Source organism: Mytilus edulis, chromosome 6 (assembly GCF_963676685.1).
Source record: "Mytilus edulis chromosome 6, xbMytEdul2.2, whole genome shotgun sequence".
NCBI classification, from domain to species: Eukaryota; Metazoa; Mollusca; class Bivalvia; order Mytilida; family Mytilidae; genus Mytilus; species Mytilus edulis.
Window position 1 is genome coordinate 19,050,106 of NC_092349.1, and position 21,995 is coordinate 19,072,100.

Genomic DNA, 21,995 nt, shown 5'->3' on the forward strand with positions numbered 1-21,995 from the left:
TTTATTGATATATGTTCATTTTCATGACTGAAATGGTATAATTAGTTATCAAAGGTACCAGACTTATAATTTGATACGCCAGACGAGCGTTTCGTCTACATAAAACTCATGAGTAATGCTCAGATCAAAATAGTTAGAAAGCCAAACAAGTATAATGTTGAAGAGCATTAAGGAACCGAAATTCCAAAACAATTGTGCCATATACGGTTAAGGTAATCTTAAATAAATTTCGCGAAGCTGTTAGACGTTTCATTTATAGAGTACATTAAACATCGTGATCTCTACGACATCTTTCATGAAATGAAATGCCGTTATGTTGAAAGAATGCAGCACAATTGTTTTGTATATACGTGAAGAGATCATTTATTCGAATGTATATAATTTTATGAAATAGTACCATGAAATATAGTACATGTATAGTATACACCAATATCTTAAATATAAAACATACAGTAGTGATCGTTTTGTTAAAAAAAAAAGCTGCAAAGGAGATACATGTTTTTAACGATAATGATGCGAAAGGGTTTATTCCATTTACGTACATGTACAATGCGTGTAGCTAAAAAGTTGTAATTTTTTTCCGGAAGAATTAGATTGATAATTTAAAATAACAGAGAGTGATATAATTTCAGTCATTTACTGGTTTGATTAATGCAAGATTTATTTTTGAATGCAACCAACTTCTATTCAGTTCAAGGGATGCTTGTAAATAACCAGATATTAAATTGAATCAAAATGGTACAACTTTCAGTCAACAGCAATCGCAATCCCAGGCATAGATTACCTTAGCCGTATTTGGCACAACTTTTTGGAATTTTGGATCCTCACTGCTCTTCAACTTTGTACGTGTTTGGCTTTATAAATATTTTGATATGAGCGTCACTGATGAGTCTAATGTAGACGAAACGCGCGTGTGGCGTACTAAATTATAATCCTGGTACCTTTGATAACTATTTAGTAATCAATAAAAAAAAGAGTTCAACAACAAGTCAAATTTTAAAACTGCTTATTCCATAAAACCGACAAAGTTAAAAGCTTTCAATGGAGCAAGTGAAAAACAGCCAATGCAATCAGGGTCTGTTTTTACATGTTGTTCAAAATTCCCGCCCTTCATCGGTCGACGTACCTTACAAAATCCATCCATTGTGTTATACCTTTGATTTGATCTCTTATTGAATACGAATGCAATTATATTCGAGTAATGATTGATAAATTCGTGTTAAATGTTAAGTGTGTTTTCTGATATTATTTGAATTTTCAATATCAGTTAATTAATCGCATTTTGGAACAATAATGTAATAGGAATAAACATTTCGTACTAAATTATGTTCGTTCAGTGTGTATACATGGATTTGATATCAAAGTTGTTTGCAATAATCAACTATGATTATATTCACAGCATAATACTTCCATTTGAGACCCCATAAAAATCGTTTAAAAAGATCGAAATGCATTTCATCTATTGATAGTGTTATCTCATGTAAAATATAGAGCATGAGAAATTATAGAGAAAATAGAAAAATTTTGAATAATTACGAATCGACGGTGTTCTTCCTTTATGATTGAATATGAACATACTTAGTATTGAACTCTTTATAACTTTATTATTTTTATCGTATCTGCTAAGGAATTACGTCACACGTTGTAATGATATCGGATATATTCCTTACATCGTAACTACAATCCCCTTCCCTTTCATGAATGTGACCTACCGAATTAGACTATTTACCGGATTTGTAATCACATAAGCAACACGACGGGTGCCACATGTGGAGCAGGATCTGCTTACCCTTCCGGATCACATGAGATCACCCCTAGTTTTGGTGGGGTTCGTGTTGTTTATTCTTTAGTTTTCTATGTTGTGTCATGTGTACTATTGTTTTTCTGTTTGTCTTTTTCATTTTTAGCCATGGCGTTGTCAGTTTGTTTTAGATTTATGAGTTTGACTGTCCCTTTAGTATCTTTCGTCCCTCTTTTGTAAATTAAGGCGACAGTTTATCCCCGATGTTTAAATCTTTTAAATAAAATAAAAAATAAAAATTACAAAAAGAAACTAAGGGAATCGCATTAACTCCAAAAGAGCAAAACCTTGTGGGTCGACAGGGATACGTGTCTCCTGTTATGCATGCATCACCCGTTATGCGAATTCACACTTCGGTTAAAAAAGGGAGACAATCGATAAAATAGGCTAGCAGACCAAACGACTCTTTGGTATCTAGAGATCTTAGATCGCTAAAAAAAATCGCTTGTTAGTGCATTGAGACACTGACACATCGTATCGCTCAACATATCGAAAATCAAAGGTAGCCAAAAAAAAACATACCAAATATGTCAAAGGCTATCTAATTCATGAAGTCAAAATACCCCCGTAGTGCATTACATAAATAAAAATAGAAAAATAGAAAAATTACAGAAACCCCAAATCGTTTAGTCAGTTCTGTTGTTTGGTCGCTTGAGTTTTATGCTATAATTTTTTGGAAATTTTGGACCCTCAATGCTCTTCAACTTTGCACTTGTTTAGCTTTGTAAATATTTTGATATGAGCGTCACTGATGAGTCTTATGTAGACAAAACGTGCATCTGGCGTACTAAATTATAACCCTGGTACCTTTAATAACTATTAGCATTGTCTTGCTTTCCATACCTGTTAAACTTGGTTCCAGTTACATACATCATGTTCACGGATATCATACGGTTAATGCTAACTGGTACCGAATATTTCGCTTAAAGGTAGACTGTACAATTTAGGGCGGATGGTCTCGTTGAGACTAGATTGTTAGTCATACGATTCTGAATTGATTACTTTCTATTAATTCTGTACATATTGTCATTGTTTTACATATGACACCATATGCTTTCAGGGCCGTAACTACATTGAGGCAAATGAGGCAAATGCCTCATCTTTTAAATTTCAAAAAAAAAACTAAAACAAAAGATTGTCTTTATATGATTGTCTTCATATCAAATTGTTTTCACTGAAAATGTCTTGCAAGAAACAAGTTCTCTTCACTCTCTGGTGTCGCCCCTGCATATTTTTCGTAATCCATGTTTCTATTTTACTTTTGGTTTTCAGAGTTGATGGTCTATTGTTTGTACTTTTGTGTCCCGGGTTTGTGTTTCGTTCATTTATTATCCTACTTAATGACTAGTCTGAGTGTTGATTTTCATTTGTAAACCTGTCACACTGTGTAGTGTTGCATGTACACCGATGTCCAGGCATTATGCGAGAAAATATTTTAAGAATATACGATGCTACTGGATACAGAAAAAAAGTTGTCGTTTCTGCATGGAGAATTGAACTTGATATCAAAGAATACGAAACTGCCTTTCTTGTATATAAAACCATACCCAATTTTTCTTAGTATGGATTGCAAAATTATGTATTTTCTGTAGGTGAGATATGCACAGAAGTGATAGATATGTATTATAAATATAGAAAATTGAATATCTTAATCAACAACAAAATTAAAAAAAAAATAACTGTATCATATATCCGAGCGCCTGTGGATAAAACTAGATAGCTGACATGGTTTAAATTAAAGTAAGACCACCAATTTTCCGGTATCAAATCATTGTTGAAAAAAACATCAATGTATTGCCATATGACCTTTTACATTCAAGGGTTAAATTTGCATTAAGTCGTGTTCAGACCATTTAACAGAAAATAAAGGAATATGAAGTACACGTGCACGGGAGCTAATCGCACACAATGTCAATGTATAGAAAACAAGAATGTGTCCATAGTACACGGATGCCCCATTCGCACTATCATTTTACATGTTCACTGGACCGTGAAATTGGGGTCAATACTTTAATTTGGCATTAAAATTAGAAAGATCATATCATAGTTAACATGTGTACTAAGTTTCAAGTTGATTGGACTTCAACTTCATCAAAAACTACCTTGACCAAAAACTTTAACCTGAGCTTCACACTATCTTCTTCTTTGTTCAGTGGACCATGAAATTGGGGTCAATACTTTAATTTGACATTAAACTTAGAAAGATCATATCATAGGGAACATGTGTACTAAGTTTCAAATTGATTGGATTTCAATTTCATAAAAAACTACCTCGACCAAAAACTTTAACCTGAAGCGGGACGAACGAACGGACGAACGAACGAACGGACGAACGGAGGCACAGACCAGAAAACATAATGCCCCTCTACTATCGTAGGTGGGGCATAAAAATACAAATGATCAATGGTCAAAGTTTTTATTCCTGTTCTCCATCTTGATAGTTGCTGGAGGGTCTTCAATAATGGAAGAATCATAAATACCGTAAAACAAGGGTCAATATGGTCCCTAGTGTCGACTTGATCAGTACCAGTATTAAATGTATATTACTGCACTAATGACTGTCACTATATTTAAATCTAGTCATAAAAAATCTCAAGTCAGCACAATACAAGACAAGAACAGACAGACAGATCCGGTATTAATGATTATGAGAATAACGATTTTTGCTTTATCCTACATATCGGTCTTTTAATGTTTTGAATTTCCCTAAAACTTTAAAGTCTTAAATAACAATGAATCTATGTTTTTCCTTTGAGACCAGAATATTGTCGAAAAAAAAGCTAAAAATGATTTGCGTTTCTATGTAAGAAAGAGTCCGGGAAACGCTCAGAATGCACGATTTTGAGTTATTTTTCTCAGAGCTTCTGGGGGCCTTAAGCGGCCCCAGCCCCTCGCCAAATTTTTTTCGCATCGCTACGCTCGGCAAATATATTTTGCCTCAGTATTAAAAGGGACTAGTTACGGCCCTGGCTTTGTATGCATCCTAAGATAAATGTTCTATTTGCTAACGTTGATGTTTTACAGGTTGTATGGTTTACAGCTTTGTTTCCGTATGTGGTATTATTTATTTTGATGATAAGAGGAATGACACTAGATGGCGCCTGGACAGGCATTTATTACTACCTCACCCCTAATACCACAAAACTTCAGGAATCACAAGTAAGCAGGTTACATAGTTTTTCCTTTTTAACAATGAAAGCCTTCGTTAAATGCACTCATTGCCAACATAATCACTCTATCGACAACAAGGAGTGGAATACCGTATTTGCTGAGAACTATTTATACTACATATGTTGTAATATTAAAATCTCAAATCTAAAGAACTCCGAGGTAATGGCAAAATCAAAAGCTCAAGCATATTTCAAATGAATGGATAACAACTGTCATATTCCTGCCTTGGTACAGGTATTACGGAATAAGCATTTTCACTATCTCTTTGGTGCCGGACTTGGACTGAGCAGAATAATTAAGTAACGGTTCTGTTATTTATTCATTCTTTTGTGCGGTTAGAAAGTAAATTTTAACTTCATCTGGTTGACATTTTATAATTTTATTATTAAATCGTGACCTTTCTTCAGCAGTGTTTTTTACCAATGAACTTTTTATGCAAAAATCATATCTATCTTCTCATATCGTATTTTGTAGTGCACAGCATGAAGAATATGGAGAAAATACGAGAAAGGGACTATTAAAAAAATTTACGACACTTGAATCGACATTTAACACACATTATTGAGTTGTCTTAAAAATGGTCAAGTCTTTTTTCAAAATGCTCTACTTTCAAGAGATCATTAATTAAAGTTGATAATATGTCCAGAATAACATCCCTGAATAGTTTGTACTTACTTCGGTATATTTATATTTGTATTATAGGTATGGGTAGATGCCGCAACACAAGTGTTTTTCTCATTGGGTCCAGGATTTGGTGTTTTACTTGCATTTGCCAGTTATAATGAACTTCATAATAATGTTTATAGGTAAGTGATTGACATGTAGTTGCATTTCGTTTATTTAAAGTTTTATATTTTTCCCAATTATTATGATAAAGTAAAAATTAAAAACAAAATCCAAGGAAAGTCCTTTATTGAACTGCAAAATCAAAAGCTCAAACACATCAAACGAAATTGAAAGCAAATGTCATATTCCTAGCCTAGTACATGCATTTCCTTGAATAGAGAACTGTGGATTAAATCTGGTTTCAAAGCTAGCTAAACCTCCCACTTATAAAAGACAGCAATGGCACTTCAAAAATAAAAGTCCCCAAACAAGACACATTTAAGTCATACTGTTATAATTATTTAGTGTCTCTACTGTTTGGCAAATGTTATAATTACCACAGATTAAAAAGATTAATCAACATCAATTTTTTCACTTTGTTAATTTTGGAAAAAAGACAACTTTGACGTTCTAATGATATCCGAAAAAAAAGAAAAAACGGGAAAAACCGCAATTCTTTACATTTTTAAAACAGCGCATTCTTTAGAAATTTTACAAACTTGACAGATTATACATTTTTATTCTTTGAAAATATTTTTTAAATGAAAGATTAAAATAGATGATGTGTTTTCACAAGTTAAATGGCTCATGTGGTTAGACTGAAAATAGCGTTTGTTCAGTCTTAATAAGCTGTTATCATATCAATTCAACACGAAAGAAAGCAGCGAGTAATTTAAGGTAAAATATAACTGATAAGTTTTGAACATTAAAAGTCAACTTGATCATTTAAAGACGGATTCTTCTTACTAAAAAAAAGGCAGTAGTGTTCTGGTACAGCAGATAAGTTTTCCAGTACAAGTTATATATTTCTTGTAAACAAAGGGACAACATCAGCATTTTTTCATCACTTTTATAATTATTATTATTATCATTATAAAAGTGATGTAAAACTGCTGATGTTGTCCCTTGATTTAATCATCATTATTATTATTATTATACCATCAAAAGTAAATTGATTTGCTTAAACTTCCCAACATTCACATATTTTGCATTCTTCAAATTATGAAATTAGTAATTTACGAATCAATGATTTGTTTTATTCCATTTATGCACTAATGTTTTTTTAAACAATATTACTTTAAAAAAGATATATAGGTTAATGCATTGTAAGTGATTTAAATCACCAATTCAAACAAAGTTCACCAATTATAGATTAAATACTCATATTCCCGGGAACTTAAAAAAACAGTGAAAAACCAACATGTTATCTAGAATCACATAGACTGAATGAATGTTAATTGTTAACGATTATTTGTGAGCATTAATTCAACAGCAAAAGTGATCACAATGATACAACATTTAATACAGACAATATTTTTCATGTTAAAACATATAAAAGCTAGTTGTCCAATTGTTTTCTCTTTAAGGGTGATAATGACTATTTAATTTCAAATGCTATTGTTATGAATTCTTTTTCATCTTAATGTTTTACTCTGGATACTATAGTGCTCTCTCTGCGTCATTGGTCGCGGAAAATACAAATATTTATATTAGTTTAGATTGTTTTGATATATCATATACATATTAGTGATTGAAATCTATTGGATGGTAAGTGCCGTCTTGATAAACACTTTCATTTGCAGACTATGGTCATCTTGACAAAATATTTATTTGTTTAAGTCTTTTCTTCGACGTACAATCATATTATGCTAGCCTAATGATATATTAGCTTTGAAAGATTGTTATACTTAAGAATATGCTATTTGGGAATTTTATATAATGATTAAAAGAGGGGCAAAAGAAACCAGATGGGAATTCAAACTCATAAATCGAAAATAAACTGACAACGCGGTGGCTAGATAAAGAAAAAGACAAACAGCCAAACAATAGAACACAAAACAAAACATAGAAAAATAAAGACAAAGCAACACGAAACCCACCAAAAACTCTGGGTGATATCAGGTGCCCCAGAAGGGTAAGGATTAAGTTTTAAAGATAATACTGGTCATCTTGAGGATACGTAACTTTTATTAATATTAACGATCGTCAGGATATAAATAGTATCTTACCGATGTTCAAATCTTATCATGACGAAGATACATATCAAGGGTATTACATTACATTTATGTTTCATTATAATACGTTATTTTGATTGGCTAACGGCAATCTCGCGTCATTCTGAAATTAACCTTCATATTAGAAATTAAATGTATCATTCATGATGACACGAGCTTCCAGAATGATGTGCACATGTAAAACAAAAAGAAAGAAAAATCGAAATCGTGTTTTCAAGATCCTAGGGGAAAAGGCAATTAAAAGTATTGAATACTTCTTTAAAAGGGCACTAGCTGTCAACTTTATGTTCATCGATTTTAATCAAATTCTCATATTTTATTTAAAACAATGTAAAACATTTATCCAAACTATAAAGTCTAAAATAGATAAAAACAGGGCACGAGCATGAAAATACATAGCTTTGTTTCGTGTATATTTTAGTCCAGACGTCATCTAATTAGTTATCGAGTTGACCTCCAAAGTCATGCGATGACATATAAGCGATGTAAACATAAATATAGATATAAATAGATTAAGCAAACTCGTGCTGGTGGATTATTCTAGGTCAATTAAATTTCATATTATACAGTAGATGAAAAAAAATTGTTTATCATCGTTTTTATCTATATAAGAATGAATCTTTGTGGATCGAATCAGTCAATCAAATGATTTATCTTTGTTTCACTTTCAATGTTGACATTCTTTTCATTTAAATAACTTAACACATGCAATTCACGTGTTATCCATCTCAGGCTAAGGGGTTAAATTGGAGTTCACATAAATACGGATCCAATGAGGTCGAATTATTCACTTGCAAGTGAAGAATTCATAACTAATGTTTTTTAGCTCATTTTGACAAAATTGAACCATACTGGCTGCTGAAAGCTAATTATTATTTCACTATTTGCATTTCATTATTGATTGAGCAAAAAAATAAGATCTTATTTTCTATACATCTCGTAGCTAGTGACCCTTTGAGTAATTCTATAAGGTTGTAAAAACATTGCCCTTGCGCACATTTTTCCTTCAAAATTTACTTCGGTCAAGGCTTTAACATACCAATAACTTTACAAAAGTAAGAAATCAAATTTTTTTTCTCGTGGTTAATATAATTTTTTCTGCACATGAGATATTAAGTTTTCGACCAAAGAACTATGCTCCGTTTTAAGTAACCAAATTTTCTTTTTGCGTCCCGGATTTAGTTTAATGCAACGAGTTCTAAATTTAATTCTATAACCTTTCATTGATTTCCTAGATTTGACATATAATCATCAACTCACTACTAAAACTGACGTATTTATCCAATTATCAGACAAATATATTTGTATGGTGTAACTCCAATTTCATAGTCAATTTTAAATAGAAGACTTACAAAAGAGATGAAGCAATTTGTTCTAAATTAATGTGCAAGAGTTTACTGGTTGCAGCTATGTTATGATCATTGCTGGTCTAATTTTAACCGATCCAATCTATTAGTAAAGAATCGTTAGGATGTCTCGTGCTTCCGGAATTTGAATAAAATGACCCCAATTTTGTTTTGATAATGGTAATTGGTTGGAAATTGACTTCGTTAATTGGTACTTAGATCATCAATGTAATGACATCAAACAAAACTCTGAGAAATTTGCTTGTATCTAACCATTTACAGTTTAAGTAAAAGGATTCAAATGAGAAACATACATAGAACCAATAATACTAATTTCAGATGACTTTATTGCGATATTGTTTTCCTTACGTTTCACAAACCAAACAGAGATATCAATGAGTTTAAGGTATATGCTTATCAAATTGATATTATATTGTAAACACAATGAACAAAGGTACCAGGCTTTTAATTTTTACGACAAACAACCGTAAGTTCTTCAAAATACTCACTAATAACGCACGAACCAAACAATTAAAAGTCCAAATCAAAGTAAGAATTGGAAGAACACCGAGAACGCAAAATTTTGAAAAAGCTCGCCATAGTGATAATTCCATTTTGAAAGCGGAAATTAACATTGATATGAATAAATTGAAAGTAGGGTATTCTGAGTTTGAGAAAGAAAGAAAGAAACTAAAAAGACACAAAACCATATCTACATGACGCTAGAAAGATTTAAATGATAAGCAATTGTCTATACAGTATGACAAGCTCTTAATTATGCTTGTCAAAAGAAAGTGCAAAATTTTAACAATGAAAGGTTAACGTTATAAGAAAAAGAAACATTTATATGTGTTTTAATTGTAGACTTTTGAATATATTTGAATGCATAAAGGCTATTAGATAAACATAGTCATTCTTAAAGTGAGTTGGTGTATTGATGTAGGCGCCTGTTGTTCAGTAGTTGTCATTTATTGATGTGGTTCATACGTTTTCTCATTTTTCGTTTATATAGATTAAATCGTTGGTTTTCTGTTTGGATTGTTTTATACTAGTCATTATGGGGTCCTTGATAGCTTGCTGTTCGGTTTAAGCCAAGACTCGATCCGTGTTGAAGGCCGTACATAGATCTATAATTGTTTACTTTTTATATATTGTGACTAAGATGGAGAGTTGCCTCATCGGCACTCATATCACATCTTTTAATTTATATATAGGTAATAGCCTGAACAATTAGATATGCGTTCTTAACTAATGAAACGATAATTGTTTTTGAATGAGCAAGTCAAGTTTATACGCAAATTATTTGTACTAGTATTTACCTTGTATTTATATATATTTTCTCGGTTTTGTTTATTGTGGAGAGAAACGTTTTTCAGTTACACTCTACTTACAATTAGAAATTAGCAACAAAAGAGGGTCGGTTGTGCACAAAAATTTACGACAAAAGAGATGAGTTCAGCTTTCCAATTTTAAACATTCCAGCAGCCTTACATATACGGTGTTCATTCTCCCAGTTGATATATTGTGCTCGCATTACATATTGAAAGAGGGTTGCTGCTAGCAAATTTGATTGAACCATGAGTTCTGAGTGATGGAGTTTAAATTATCCTTTTGAAAATTTAACGGAATCTTACACGATTTGGTTGACCGTTGTTGAATATATGCAGACACATATATATGTCACAGATGAGGACGGATGTTTTACTTATCGTAACCATAATCCCTTCCTCTTTTCCTTGAATGTGACCCAACGAATTATGCATATTATGCTTATCAAGGATTTTGTAATGAAACGAGCAAACGACGGGTGCCACATGTGGGACAGGATCTACTTATCCTTATGGAGCACAATATGTTTTTTGTTGCTCAGTCTTTAATTTTCTGTGTTGTGTTTTTTGTATTTTTTGCTAGTCTTTTGGTCGTTTTTTGTTTTCCTCGTGGTATTTTTTCAGTTTGTTTTTGAACTTTTCAATTACTGAGTTGGTATGCTCCTTTGAAATCTTGCCTCGCTTTTGCATAGTATATACAATATGTATTCAGATAAATCAATACAAAATAATCCAAATGTGAAATGCATATCTAGAACTTAGAAATAAAAAAACTTGCTTTAACAAATCTGTCTCTGAATATGCAAATAATGCACGTTTTGGTCAAAACATGAATACTGGCACGATCTGCAATTTACATATAAATCTGAGGAAAAAACTGGTATCCAGCTATTCTAACTTTAATGGATTTTATCACAATTGTTTGTTTTTCTTACAGAGATGCTTTGATCACAAGTGCAATTAATTGTTTGACTAGTTTTTTCTCCGGCTTTGTCATCTTCATGATACTAGGATACATGGCTGAAAAGGCGGGCGTCCATATTTCTAGTGTTGCCCAAGAAGGTAGGTTTTATTGAACTGTCTGTCATTGCTAAAGTAATGCAGGGGATGATTTTTATACATTTCTATTTAAATTTACACAAAGTGATAGCAACCAGCATCAATGGCAGTATTGTTCGAGCTAGATTTCGTCAAGATCTGAATTATAAGTAAGATTATGAAATCACATCGGCCATCGTATACCGTATGATATGACTATAGAGTCGAGGTTTTTGTTTTACACATATATGTTAATTGACATTTCTTATATCATTATATAAGAAACCTTATCACAAACATATCATAATCAAAATGATACCATATAAACAGTAAACGATGGGGGAAATTCCTTAAAGTTCGATTAATACTCTTAAATGACAATAAAGTATTTTGCCGAAAGCTCCGACATTGTCATTAACTTCTTAATTGAAATATGTTTTAACGTCAAAAACCATTTATATTCAAATTGTAAATTATTTTGAATAATTGTTGCATTTAATATAAGTATATGTTGATATACGCAGATTGCAGATAAAAAACGGTACATATTAGAATAGTCTGCAAATCACAAAATATTGGTCTTAATGTTATTTTCAGTTTATAGTACTGTCATATGTGTAATTGAAAATGTGAGGCTATCGTCAACAAATCTGCAATTCAGAACACAATACCACAAAGTAATACAGTTAAGGATCAACTAAGGTTAAAGTGTGGTATTGTGGCTTTTTCTATGTACAAATATTGTATTGCTGTGGATTTCAACATATATCTTCTTCCGAGTGTTGTCCACTATCCACCGATAGAACAATTTATTAGACAAAGAGAGGCAACAGTTTTCATTCTTATGTTCAAAACATGTCATCTATTTGCCTATTAACAAACCAACAGAAAAAAATCCTCAATTGGTAGGTCGGTCCGATAAGCTTTTCCTGCTATGCATCATCCGACGACATGCTCATCACGACATATTAAACAAATTAAACAAATGGGAAGATGACACAATCGGTAGAATTAAAGATCCGACAAAATTCCTGAGGTCTTCAGATATGAGACCTCCAAACCTTGTCGCTCCAGTGATAAATCATAGACACTCATACCCCAATAAAAGGTAAACAGTAATTCCTCCAAGTCAATATTATATTTCTTTTTCCTTTTATTCAAATTCTATTAATCGGTTGATGTGATGATGACCTACTGACTTATTTGTATTGCAGGTCCTGGACTAGTATTTATAGTTTACCCGGAAGGTATAGCAACATTACCCGGTGCACCATTTTGGGCCGTTATATTTTTCTTGATGCTTCTCACTCTTGGGCTGGATAGTTCCGTAAGTAAATTAATGTAGCAAAATAGCAGACATCAGTTCAAAGAACACATGTATATTCTTACTTTGATTTCAACACAGTATGTTCTTGAATCTGATTATTTTTTAATAAAGAATTAAAACAACTGTCTGTATCCTGCCATCATTTTTATTGTTCAATTTTATGATTTTAAAATTGAACAATAAAAATGATGAAAAATTACACCGACACAAAAAAAATACAATTGAAATTAGAACATGTAGAATATATTTCTTCGAGTGTGCAGTCTCTGTCTACGTAAAAGACTCTGGAACCATTAAAAATATCCTAATTCTGTTACTCTTATAATGCACGTAATTGTCTATCAGCTTATAGAAGAATAAAAAGTTTTATTTCTCAATCAAAACGCCCATAAAGAGCTGACTAATAAATACAAATAGTGATATATACATATGATTAATATTGATTTTGTTGATTATAGTGATGAAAAAATAAAACAAAATAAATAGAAAACATGACACTTTATCTTGTTTAACATTCTTTGTAGTTTGGAGGTTCAGAAGCAATCATTACAGCCTTATCAGATGAATTTCCTATATTGCGGAAACACAGAGAGTTGTTCGTCTTCTGTTTGTTTGCTCTGTACTTTATAGTTGGCCTGGCGTTTTGTACAGAGGTAAGTATGACAAATCAGCAACCATTTTGTGTGAAGTCACATGTTAATCTTCGTTATCCGGGGGTGCACTATCAAATGCAACTGGAGCCAACAATGTTAAAAACCAGGAGGTTGAACGTCCGCCAAATAGACTCTTAAATAAGGTGCATGACAAACTATTCCTTACTTTAATTTCCAGAATCAAATGTTGAGTGTGTGTGTGTTGATGCAACATCGCAGTTGTAGTTTTAAATATCCTTTTAATGGGTTTTACAACATAGTTTAAGTCCCCCACGATAGCGAAATTACCGCAATTTTGACTATTTGATGCAAAACAATGTTAATAAAAATGTACAGAACTATCACATGTGAAAACAAGAGTCGTATTACGAGTTTATTTTAGAGATGAGCCTATAATATGACGACTAAAAACATTTTTTTAAATTTTTTTTTAAATTTTAACGACCTAGTCCAATTTTGTTGAATGCAGATAGAATTGAGTTTGATAACACAAACCTCTTTTTTCAATTTTCAATTTATTTTCTTATTTCCGTATTCACAAACACACAAATTCCTACATGTCTTTTAATGCTCGATGTCTTATTTAACGCAGAATTTGAGATTCTAAACTAGTAATAATTCTTGGATATAATGGTCTAGTTTGATAAGCAGAGATTTAAAATTAAATTATTAGAAAACTGGTTTTATTTCGCCAGAGGGGACATATGAGTTTTTTATTAGAACTAAACAATGGACTTACTGCTCAATCTTTCGTTTTTTTATGCTATAATTTGTCATCTTTCCCTATAAAAAAAATACCAACTCCAAAGAAAATTGAACTCGGAAAGTCCTTTATGAAAAATGGCAAAATCAAAAGCCAAGGCACATCAAACGAATGGAAAACGACCGTAGTATTTCCGACTTGGTACAGACATTTTGGTAAAAAGAGTGTTATTTTCGGGGAATATTGCTCATTTGGTATAGCCCTACTTTATATGAAAATTAAGAGTGCATAGTAGAATTCTATTTGTGATTACTTGGGTTATATCATGACTTATCGATTTGCAAATATGTGTCCAGTTATATGTTACCAAGTTCATGTTTAGACAATGTTCTTTACAGGGCGGAGTCCTTGTTGTGAACTTAATGTATAATTTCCTTTACAGGGCGGAGTCCTTGTTGTGAACTTAATGGATAATTTTCTTTACAGGGCAGAGTCCTTGTTGTGAACTTAACGGATAATTTTCTTTACAGGGCGGAGTCCTTGTTGTGAACTTAATGGATAATTTTGCTGCCGGATATTCTATATTGTTTGCTGTTTTCTTTGAAACTATGGTTGTTTCTTGGGTCTATGGTAAGTTATGAATCATGGTTCATATTTGTACATGCTGTTCATTTGAATGATCTTTCAAACAGTTAAATTCTTTGTTAATCTCATTTCCTTTCTTGTTCGTTATCAATTAACGCTTTTGTTTAACAGCAAATACTTAGGCTTTTCTACCTCAGGAATAGATTACCTTAGCTGTGTTTGGCAAAACTTTTCGGAATTTTTTGGTTCTCTATGCTCTTCCAACTCGTACTTTATTTTGCCTTCTTAACATTTTTTAATTCGAGCGTCACTGATGAATATGCGCGTCTGGCATAGATATAACATTTCAATCCTGGTATCTATAATGATTTTATTTAATTAAATATCAGCCAGTAAAATGGTGGAGTAAACCTGGTTTTAAAGCGTTGAACCTCTCACTTTGATGACAGTCTCATCAAATTCCGTTATATTTACAACGATGCGTGAACTAAACAGACATAATAAATAAAATAGTCAAAATATGGGTACAGCAGTCATCATCGCGTAACAATTTTAAAAGGAACAATTTAACAGAACACAAAAAATACCTATCTACAAGCATGTCCATTGATTCGCGTGTCTGACGTAAATATAAAATTTCAATCCTGGTATCTATGATGATTTTCTTTAATTAACATGATTAACTATCACCCCATTATGAAATCCTACATTTTAGAAAAAGTCGCTGTATTTAGTACAATTAGGTGAAGCTTATTATTGCGTTCCATGTCTCGTTACTCATATGCACCTGAGGTCCTTCATGTGTTTGAAATGTTTGAATAGTATAAAAGGTCATCAACCATGGTATTCAAAGTTTTAATGAGCAAACACAAATTTAGCCATACCAATACGTTGAAGACAATATTGACAATATTGGATGACGTCATTTATTTTAAAATCGATTTGATAATGAACGTTTTCAATTTAGTACAAACAATAGCCTTTGGTCACCACTCCAATGTTGTTAGACTTTGATATTAACGTTAAAGAAATGTTTTTCTAATTATATGAATGTAATATTGGTGTTTCGTGACGACATATACAATTAGTTTCTTGTTTAGTCAACATAGTGTCCTATGTAAGTATTGTTTCCCTGAAGAGAAACATTCATATACCTCGCCGTAAACATATTGCATAACACAGGAATAAGAGGCTAGTGTTGTCAGTCATATTAAAGGTAGTAACATATCAAACTATTTGATTGTCTTTATTATCAAGTAAAGAAATTCTTATATTGTACCTTGGTACCATTCCCTTTTGAAATAAAATTTTATTTCAAGTACAAAATAGAAAATGAAGCAGTCGTCCCTTTGCGGTATTCAATAAATGAAACAAAAGTGAATCTTTTCTTCCATTTTGCTCTGGATACTGTTGTCTGATCTTGAAGACGGTTTTTTTCTCATCACATGCATACCCTTAAATTGATGGGTCTGACGACGAAATGTAGGATCCTTATACCTTACATCCTGGTTGGATGAAAATTTTAATATTTTACAAGAGTTTGTATTGAAACGTACACGGATCCAATTTGAATTACTGCGATTTATTTTGTTCCCATTGTTATAAGTGTGCTTATACCTGAAAGTCAATACATTGACATCGGTATACCACATCAAGTTATATTAACAAACTTCAATCATGGAAATTTTGAAACAATGCAGTAAAAACAAAAAAATGATTGTCAACAAACACTGATGAACGTTGACGTCAGTGTCAGACGCAGAAAACCTCTTTTTAAATAGTTCCACGTTATAGAAATATTGTGATCAAAGTCAAAAGAGACCATCCGACATCTGAAGTCGATAATTCATACTTGGTACTCAAATTAAGAATATGACACAAATGATTGGACTGAGCTAAGCAAAATACTTATTCGCATTACAGCTTTCTTTCCGTTGACCAAAGAATGAATGAAAGATGAATTCGTGGGTTTCAAATATCAAATATATAATGCCTATATTGTACAAGGTATTTCTGTAGAAATTCAAATATTCAATATTGTGGTAATTGCAGGAGTTGGCCGATTTTCTGGTGACATTGAAACCATGATTGGACATGGACCTGGACCTTACTGGAGAGTCTGTTGGATGGTGGTTGCACCACTTTTCCTCCTGGTAAGTGATCTTTATCTTCATATCTCGGTCATGACTGTCTTACAATCATGGTCTTGGTACCATATAAAACTTTCAAAATTGTTTACTACTTTTTGCATGTTTTGATAGTTGTTTATGTTTAGACGTTTATTTTTGTTTTTTGTGTTTGTGATTGATTTTTTGTTGTTGTATCGTTTGCTATTTTTAAATTCACGTTTTGCATTTTCCGTTTGGTTTATAATTCGCAATAATTTATGATTATCATTATGAATAAAAAAGGAAATAGTAGCGTACCGCTGTTCAACAGTCATAAATCGGTTTTACTGAAACAAATCCGGGTCACAAATCAAAACTGAGGGAAACACATCAACTATAAGAGGGAGAAAACGGAACAAAAACACGGAACTCCTGCAAAAACAAACACCAACATCCAAAGAAATGGACTGCTAGTATGTGATAACAACTTCCATATGAAATTAATGAACCTAGACCTTACGATGACATAAATGAAAAAAGATATGATAGTAAGTATTAAAACGGATAATAGCATTCGCAAAAACACGTAAAATTTAAGTTTATTTGTTTAAAAAATTTCTGTCAGTAATTTCAATTTTTTTCTTGAAACAGGTGATCATGTTGTATGGTGTAATATCATTCCAACCAATCACATATGCGGATTATGTCTATCCCGATGGAGCAAATATCATTGGTTGGTTTGTGGCTGGTTCCTCGGTCATATGCATTCCATTGTTTGCCCTTATAGGATTTTGTCAAGCAAGCGGGTCACCAGTAGAGGTAACTATGACAATTGTTTTTTTTTCAAACGTCAGGAATTTTCACAGTAGTTTGACACTCATATAACTGTCAATCCCCAATTTGAGGACTCATATAATACAAATCAAGTACCAGCAAATGTATAAATTGCTTTTTCCCTTTAATTTTTAAAATCATTCTGAAGAGACTAATAACATAAAATTGCTAAATAGATCACGTTTAAAAATACTTTAACAAAAAAAAATGGCATCATCAATACCAACATATTTGGTAGTCCAATCTCCTACATTGTTTTTTTTTTACATTAGATCAATAAAAAAAACCTGATATGAACTGTAAGAAACAATATCCTTTTGTAAAAAGTTATCTTTCTTGGAGCATGTTTTAGATTCTACAGATTCTAAAAGAAAATACATATAGCAAAAAAACAAAGGTTAGGCTAAACATGAACGTTTTCGGTATTAAATATTCTATTTTCTAGATTTCATAGTCTTCAAACTTTACTTAAGTGGTTAAAGAAAACAATTAGCTTTAAAGATACACTTTTAACAAACGATTAACATCGGAAAATCTGTATAGTATTACAGCCGATTTCAATGAGTATGTAGCTTAAGGTAATATCTTTGGTTAGCTTGCTTGCTAGCTGAACCGTGAAGTCATTGTAAGGTAAGGTATACTACCCTCCTTTCGAAGTAGCCTAGTCCTACAGACAGATAGATTGGTTACCTGTCGGACTAGTCTACTCTTAAAGGATGGTAGTTTACCTAACCTAACAATGACTTCACGGTTCAGCTAGCAAACAAGCTAACCAAAGATATTACATTTAGCTATATACTCATTGAAATCGGCTATAACTTAATATGAAAATAACATGTATTTGTAAAACAGAAATCTGGGGGTTTTTTGGACTCAAAACACACACAGAAATATTTTGTTAAAGAAATTGATATTGGGCCATGACGCACTATCTTTAAGATTTGCATTTACCTTTATGCACTCAATTAACTTTACTTTACAGAGGATACGTTATTTACTTAAACCAACAAAAGACAGAGACAATTATATCAAAGCAACATACAATGACGTCAGAATGAATGGCGGGGCAGACGTTGGAGGAGAAAGTGTATAACTAGTCATAAGATAATCATCACGTGACTGCCAATTTACATATTCATGAAATCAGTATAGAAATCTCCCGTTTATTGATTGGTCAAATCATATAATTATGTTTGATATGAATGGGCTCCGAGTATACTTACTGATAGTATTTGGTCAATCATGAAGATCTGACAATAAGACTTATGTGAAAACGAGAATTACATGTTTGCATCAAATAATATATATGGTAGTTCTGTCATGCTAAAGTGTTTGCATATATAAGTTTTAATGAGTATTCCAAGAAACAAAGTTTGTATCTGAAGTTCTCAAATGATATATTCTTCATTATTCGGATTCAATACGACTGAATAGTTCTTGGTAGCATTTGATATTTGTGTTTGTAATTTTTTTTAGGTTTGAAATATCTGCCATAACTTGTTATATATATATATCTCGTAAAAGGCATGTATAATGAATAAGGCTTGTATTATAGTAAAGAATGATTATATCAAATTCAGTCTTTTGAAGAAAAAAAACATAGATTAAAGCAATGGCATAAATTGCATTGACAAAAATGTTAATTTATTGGTTAATGTATTTAGATCAAATCAAATTTAAAGACGTAATTCAATTCAATTAAAAAAGAAAACAAATGATTTATTACATGTGGTGAACAGAATTTGACTGCACAAGTAAATTTTGTTGATGCAGAAAACTTTGCTGAGCAAATAAATACATCACAAGAAATTGAAATGTATTCGAACAACTTTTACAAAATTTCAATCTTAATTTTAATATGTTAATATAGGCGACTATGTTAATTTATACCACTTACTGTATATATGATCAGATTTTAATGAAACTTTAGTGTGCAATAATTACAATTATAATTAATGTATAATAATCTTGTAACATATTGATGTTTTATTATTCAGATTGTGTTTTGTAAAATAAGTAATGTTGTGAATTGTTCATACGTGTAATTGGCAATACTATTATAGTGAAATTTGTATTGGATTTTGTGTACATCAACTTACACATGTACAGTGCTATTTAACATGTAATTAAGCATGGCATAAAGATTAAACTCTCAAATCTATGTTCACAAGAGCAATAAGACATTTCTGTATTCCTTTTGATGTATATTTCTTGAAGATTATAACTTACAGGTTTTAACATTGCATGTAATGTCTTCTCTTAGCTAACTCAAAAGAATAACGGGTGTACTTATTTTATGACAGGAAGGTTTCAATGTATATACTTTCTCAGCTATGAATCCGGTTGTTTTTACAAAAGTCATATGAAGATTCGTGTATCTCTTTTTTATGGATAAAACTTTTTATTATTATTATTACATTTGTATTCTTATCATTTTTTTTTATATATATATTTACTTACTGTCGGTTGACAAATATTTTTTATCCAATCTCGGAATGCTGTTTGACCTTTTTGGGTATATTGATGTCTTTTCAGTCCACTTTTTACTCGTTTTTAAACAGTAACCCTGTTCTACAGAAAACCAAGGAAAAATCATTCATGAGATGCATTCGGGACGACATCAAAAGTTCAATGTAGGATAAAAAAAACTTAATTCACATAGTTTTTTCACTGACCCCCCCCCCCCCCCCCCCCCCCCTTCTTAACTTAATTTGGGAAAAATTGATTTACCTATATGGATATATGTAAAATCGATTTTGGATTAACAAAACTTGCAGCAATGTTGACCCCCCCCCCCCCCCCCCCCAAACTATTTGATTTAAGTTTTTTATTCTACATCGATCTTTTTATGTCGTCCCTTAGTGAAGTACGGGTTTCGAATAATTTACTTCTATGTAATTTTTCGTTTATTCAATTTTATTTGTATTCTCTGGGATGTCTTTGAACATACATTCTCATTAGTCCTCCTTCCCATACATGTTACAAGAAAAGGTAACTATGCTAGACTATGTAAGCAGACAATGAGCAATGAATAACTTTATTCATATGTTTTAGCGTTACGTGGATATTATAGTCTTTTTACTTTAGTTTCATTAAATATACGCAGAGGCCTTTACCACGAATATTTCTATCTATTTTGTCACTAAATTAGTATTTTTCATTTCGATTTTAGTTAATGATGAAAATGATGATGGACTTATGTTAAACGCCCCGTTATAAATATCACAAATATATTTCAACATGTAAGGACAACGTATACATAAATCGGATATATTTCAAATTTCATTGAATTTTTGTCCAATAAGTTCTTGTTAAGTCACCAAAACGGAGTTTTTGGCGACTTATTGTTTTTGTTCGGTTTCTTATTATTATTATTCTTATTCTTCTCTTTCTGACCCCTTAAACTGTCCTACCATTTTCTTTAAAGCATTAGGGGATGGAAACTTGATATTTATTCTGGGTACAGGTCTGCATCATGGGGGTTGCAGAACCCAATGTCCATGATACCAGGGTGTCATCTTGGCATAATTAGGGGGGCTCAAAGATGGGTGGGGTCATTTTTTTTTTGCATTTCATCAATTTTCTGCTGTAAATAGAGTAGATGGTATTATATTTTCTTTTATGAATATTTAGAGACACATGTCAGCTTCAACTTGGAACTAATTTTATTTCAGTAGGGGGTCTCCTTGGCATAATTTTAGGGGGGTGAATTTTTATGGAACATTCCAGAACATCAATGTCAAGTTAGTTCTAGAGACATTACATGGTACATGATTGTATATAATTATGGAGGGAACACATTACAGTGGGGGTTGGACTTTGGAATATTCAAAATGGCCGCCGTTACCATGGAAACAGCAAAAATATGAAAAACTTCAAAATGCTTCAAAATTATTGAAACTTATACCAAATGTTGCCTAATGTGTGTAGACTAAACTTTTGAGTTTGGAATTTTCAAAATGGCTGCCGTTGCCATGGAAACAGCAAAAATGTCCAAAAATTTCAAAATGCTTAAAAATTGATGAAACTTAAAACAAATGTTGCCTACCATATGTGGACATTACTTTTGACTTCAAAATTTCCAAAATGGCCGCCGTAACCATGGAAACGGCAAAAATGTTAAAATATCAAAATCCATTCGATTTAATGAAACTTTACACATAGGTAATTTGGCATCATTGATACCGCAGAACAAACGATTTGGGGTCCGTTTTGGTGACTTTTGTGTTAGCATCCTAACACAGGATTACTTGTTCAACTT

The 21,995-nt window shown here is 31.9% G+C and overlaps 1 protein-coding gene across 2 annotated transcripts in view; it reads left to right on the forward strand.

Annotated features, from left to right (window-relative positions):
• The window catches only part of LOC139527289 (sodium-dependent dopamine transporter-like), a 69,469-nt gene extending 48,428 nt beyond the window's left edge, over positions 1-21,041 (forward strand). For both annotated transcript variants that reach the window (XM_071322637.1, XM_071322634.1), the window contains exons 8-16: positions 4,826-4,960; positions 5,675-5,778; positions 11,424-11,548; positions 12,739-12,851; positions 13,376-13,504; positions 14,738-14,837; positions 16,845-16,945; positions 17,552-17,719; positions 18,717-21,041. In XM_071322637.1, the coding sequence (XP_071178738.1) occupies positions 4,826-4,960; positions 5,675-5,778; positions 11,424-11,548; positions 12,739-12,851; positions 13,376-13,504; positions 14,738-14,837; positions 16,845-16,945; positions 17,552-17,719; positions 18,717-18,827 (1,086 nt within the window). In that variant the 3' untranslated portion in view covers positions 18,828-21,041. The remainder of the gene's footprint in view (positions 1-4,825; positions 4,961-5,674; positions 5,779-11,423; positions 11,549-12,738; positions 12,852-13,375; positions 13,505-14,737; positions 14,838-16,844; positions 16,946-17,551; positions 17,720-18,716) is intronic.
• Positions 21,042-21,995: the final 954 nt, after the last annotated feature.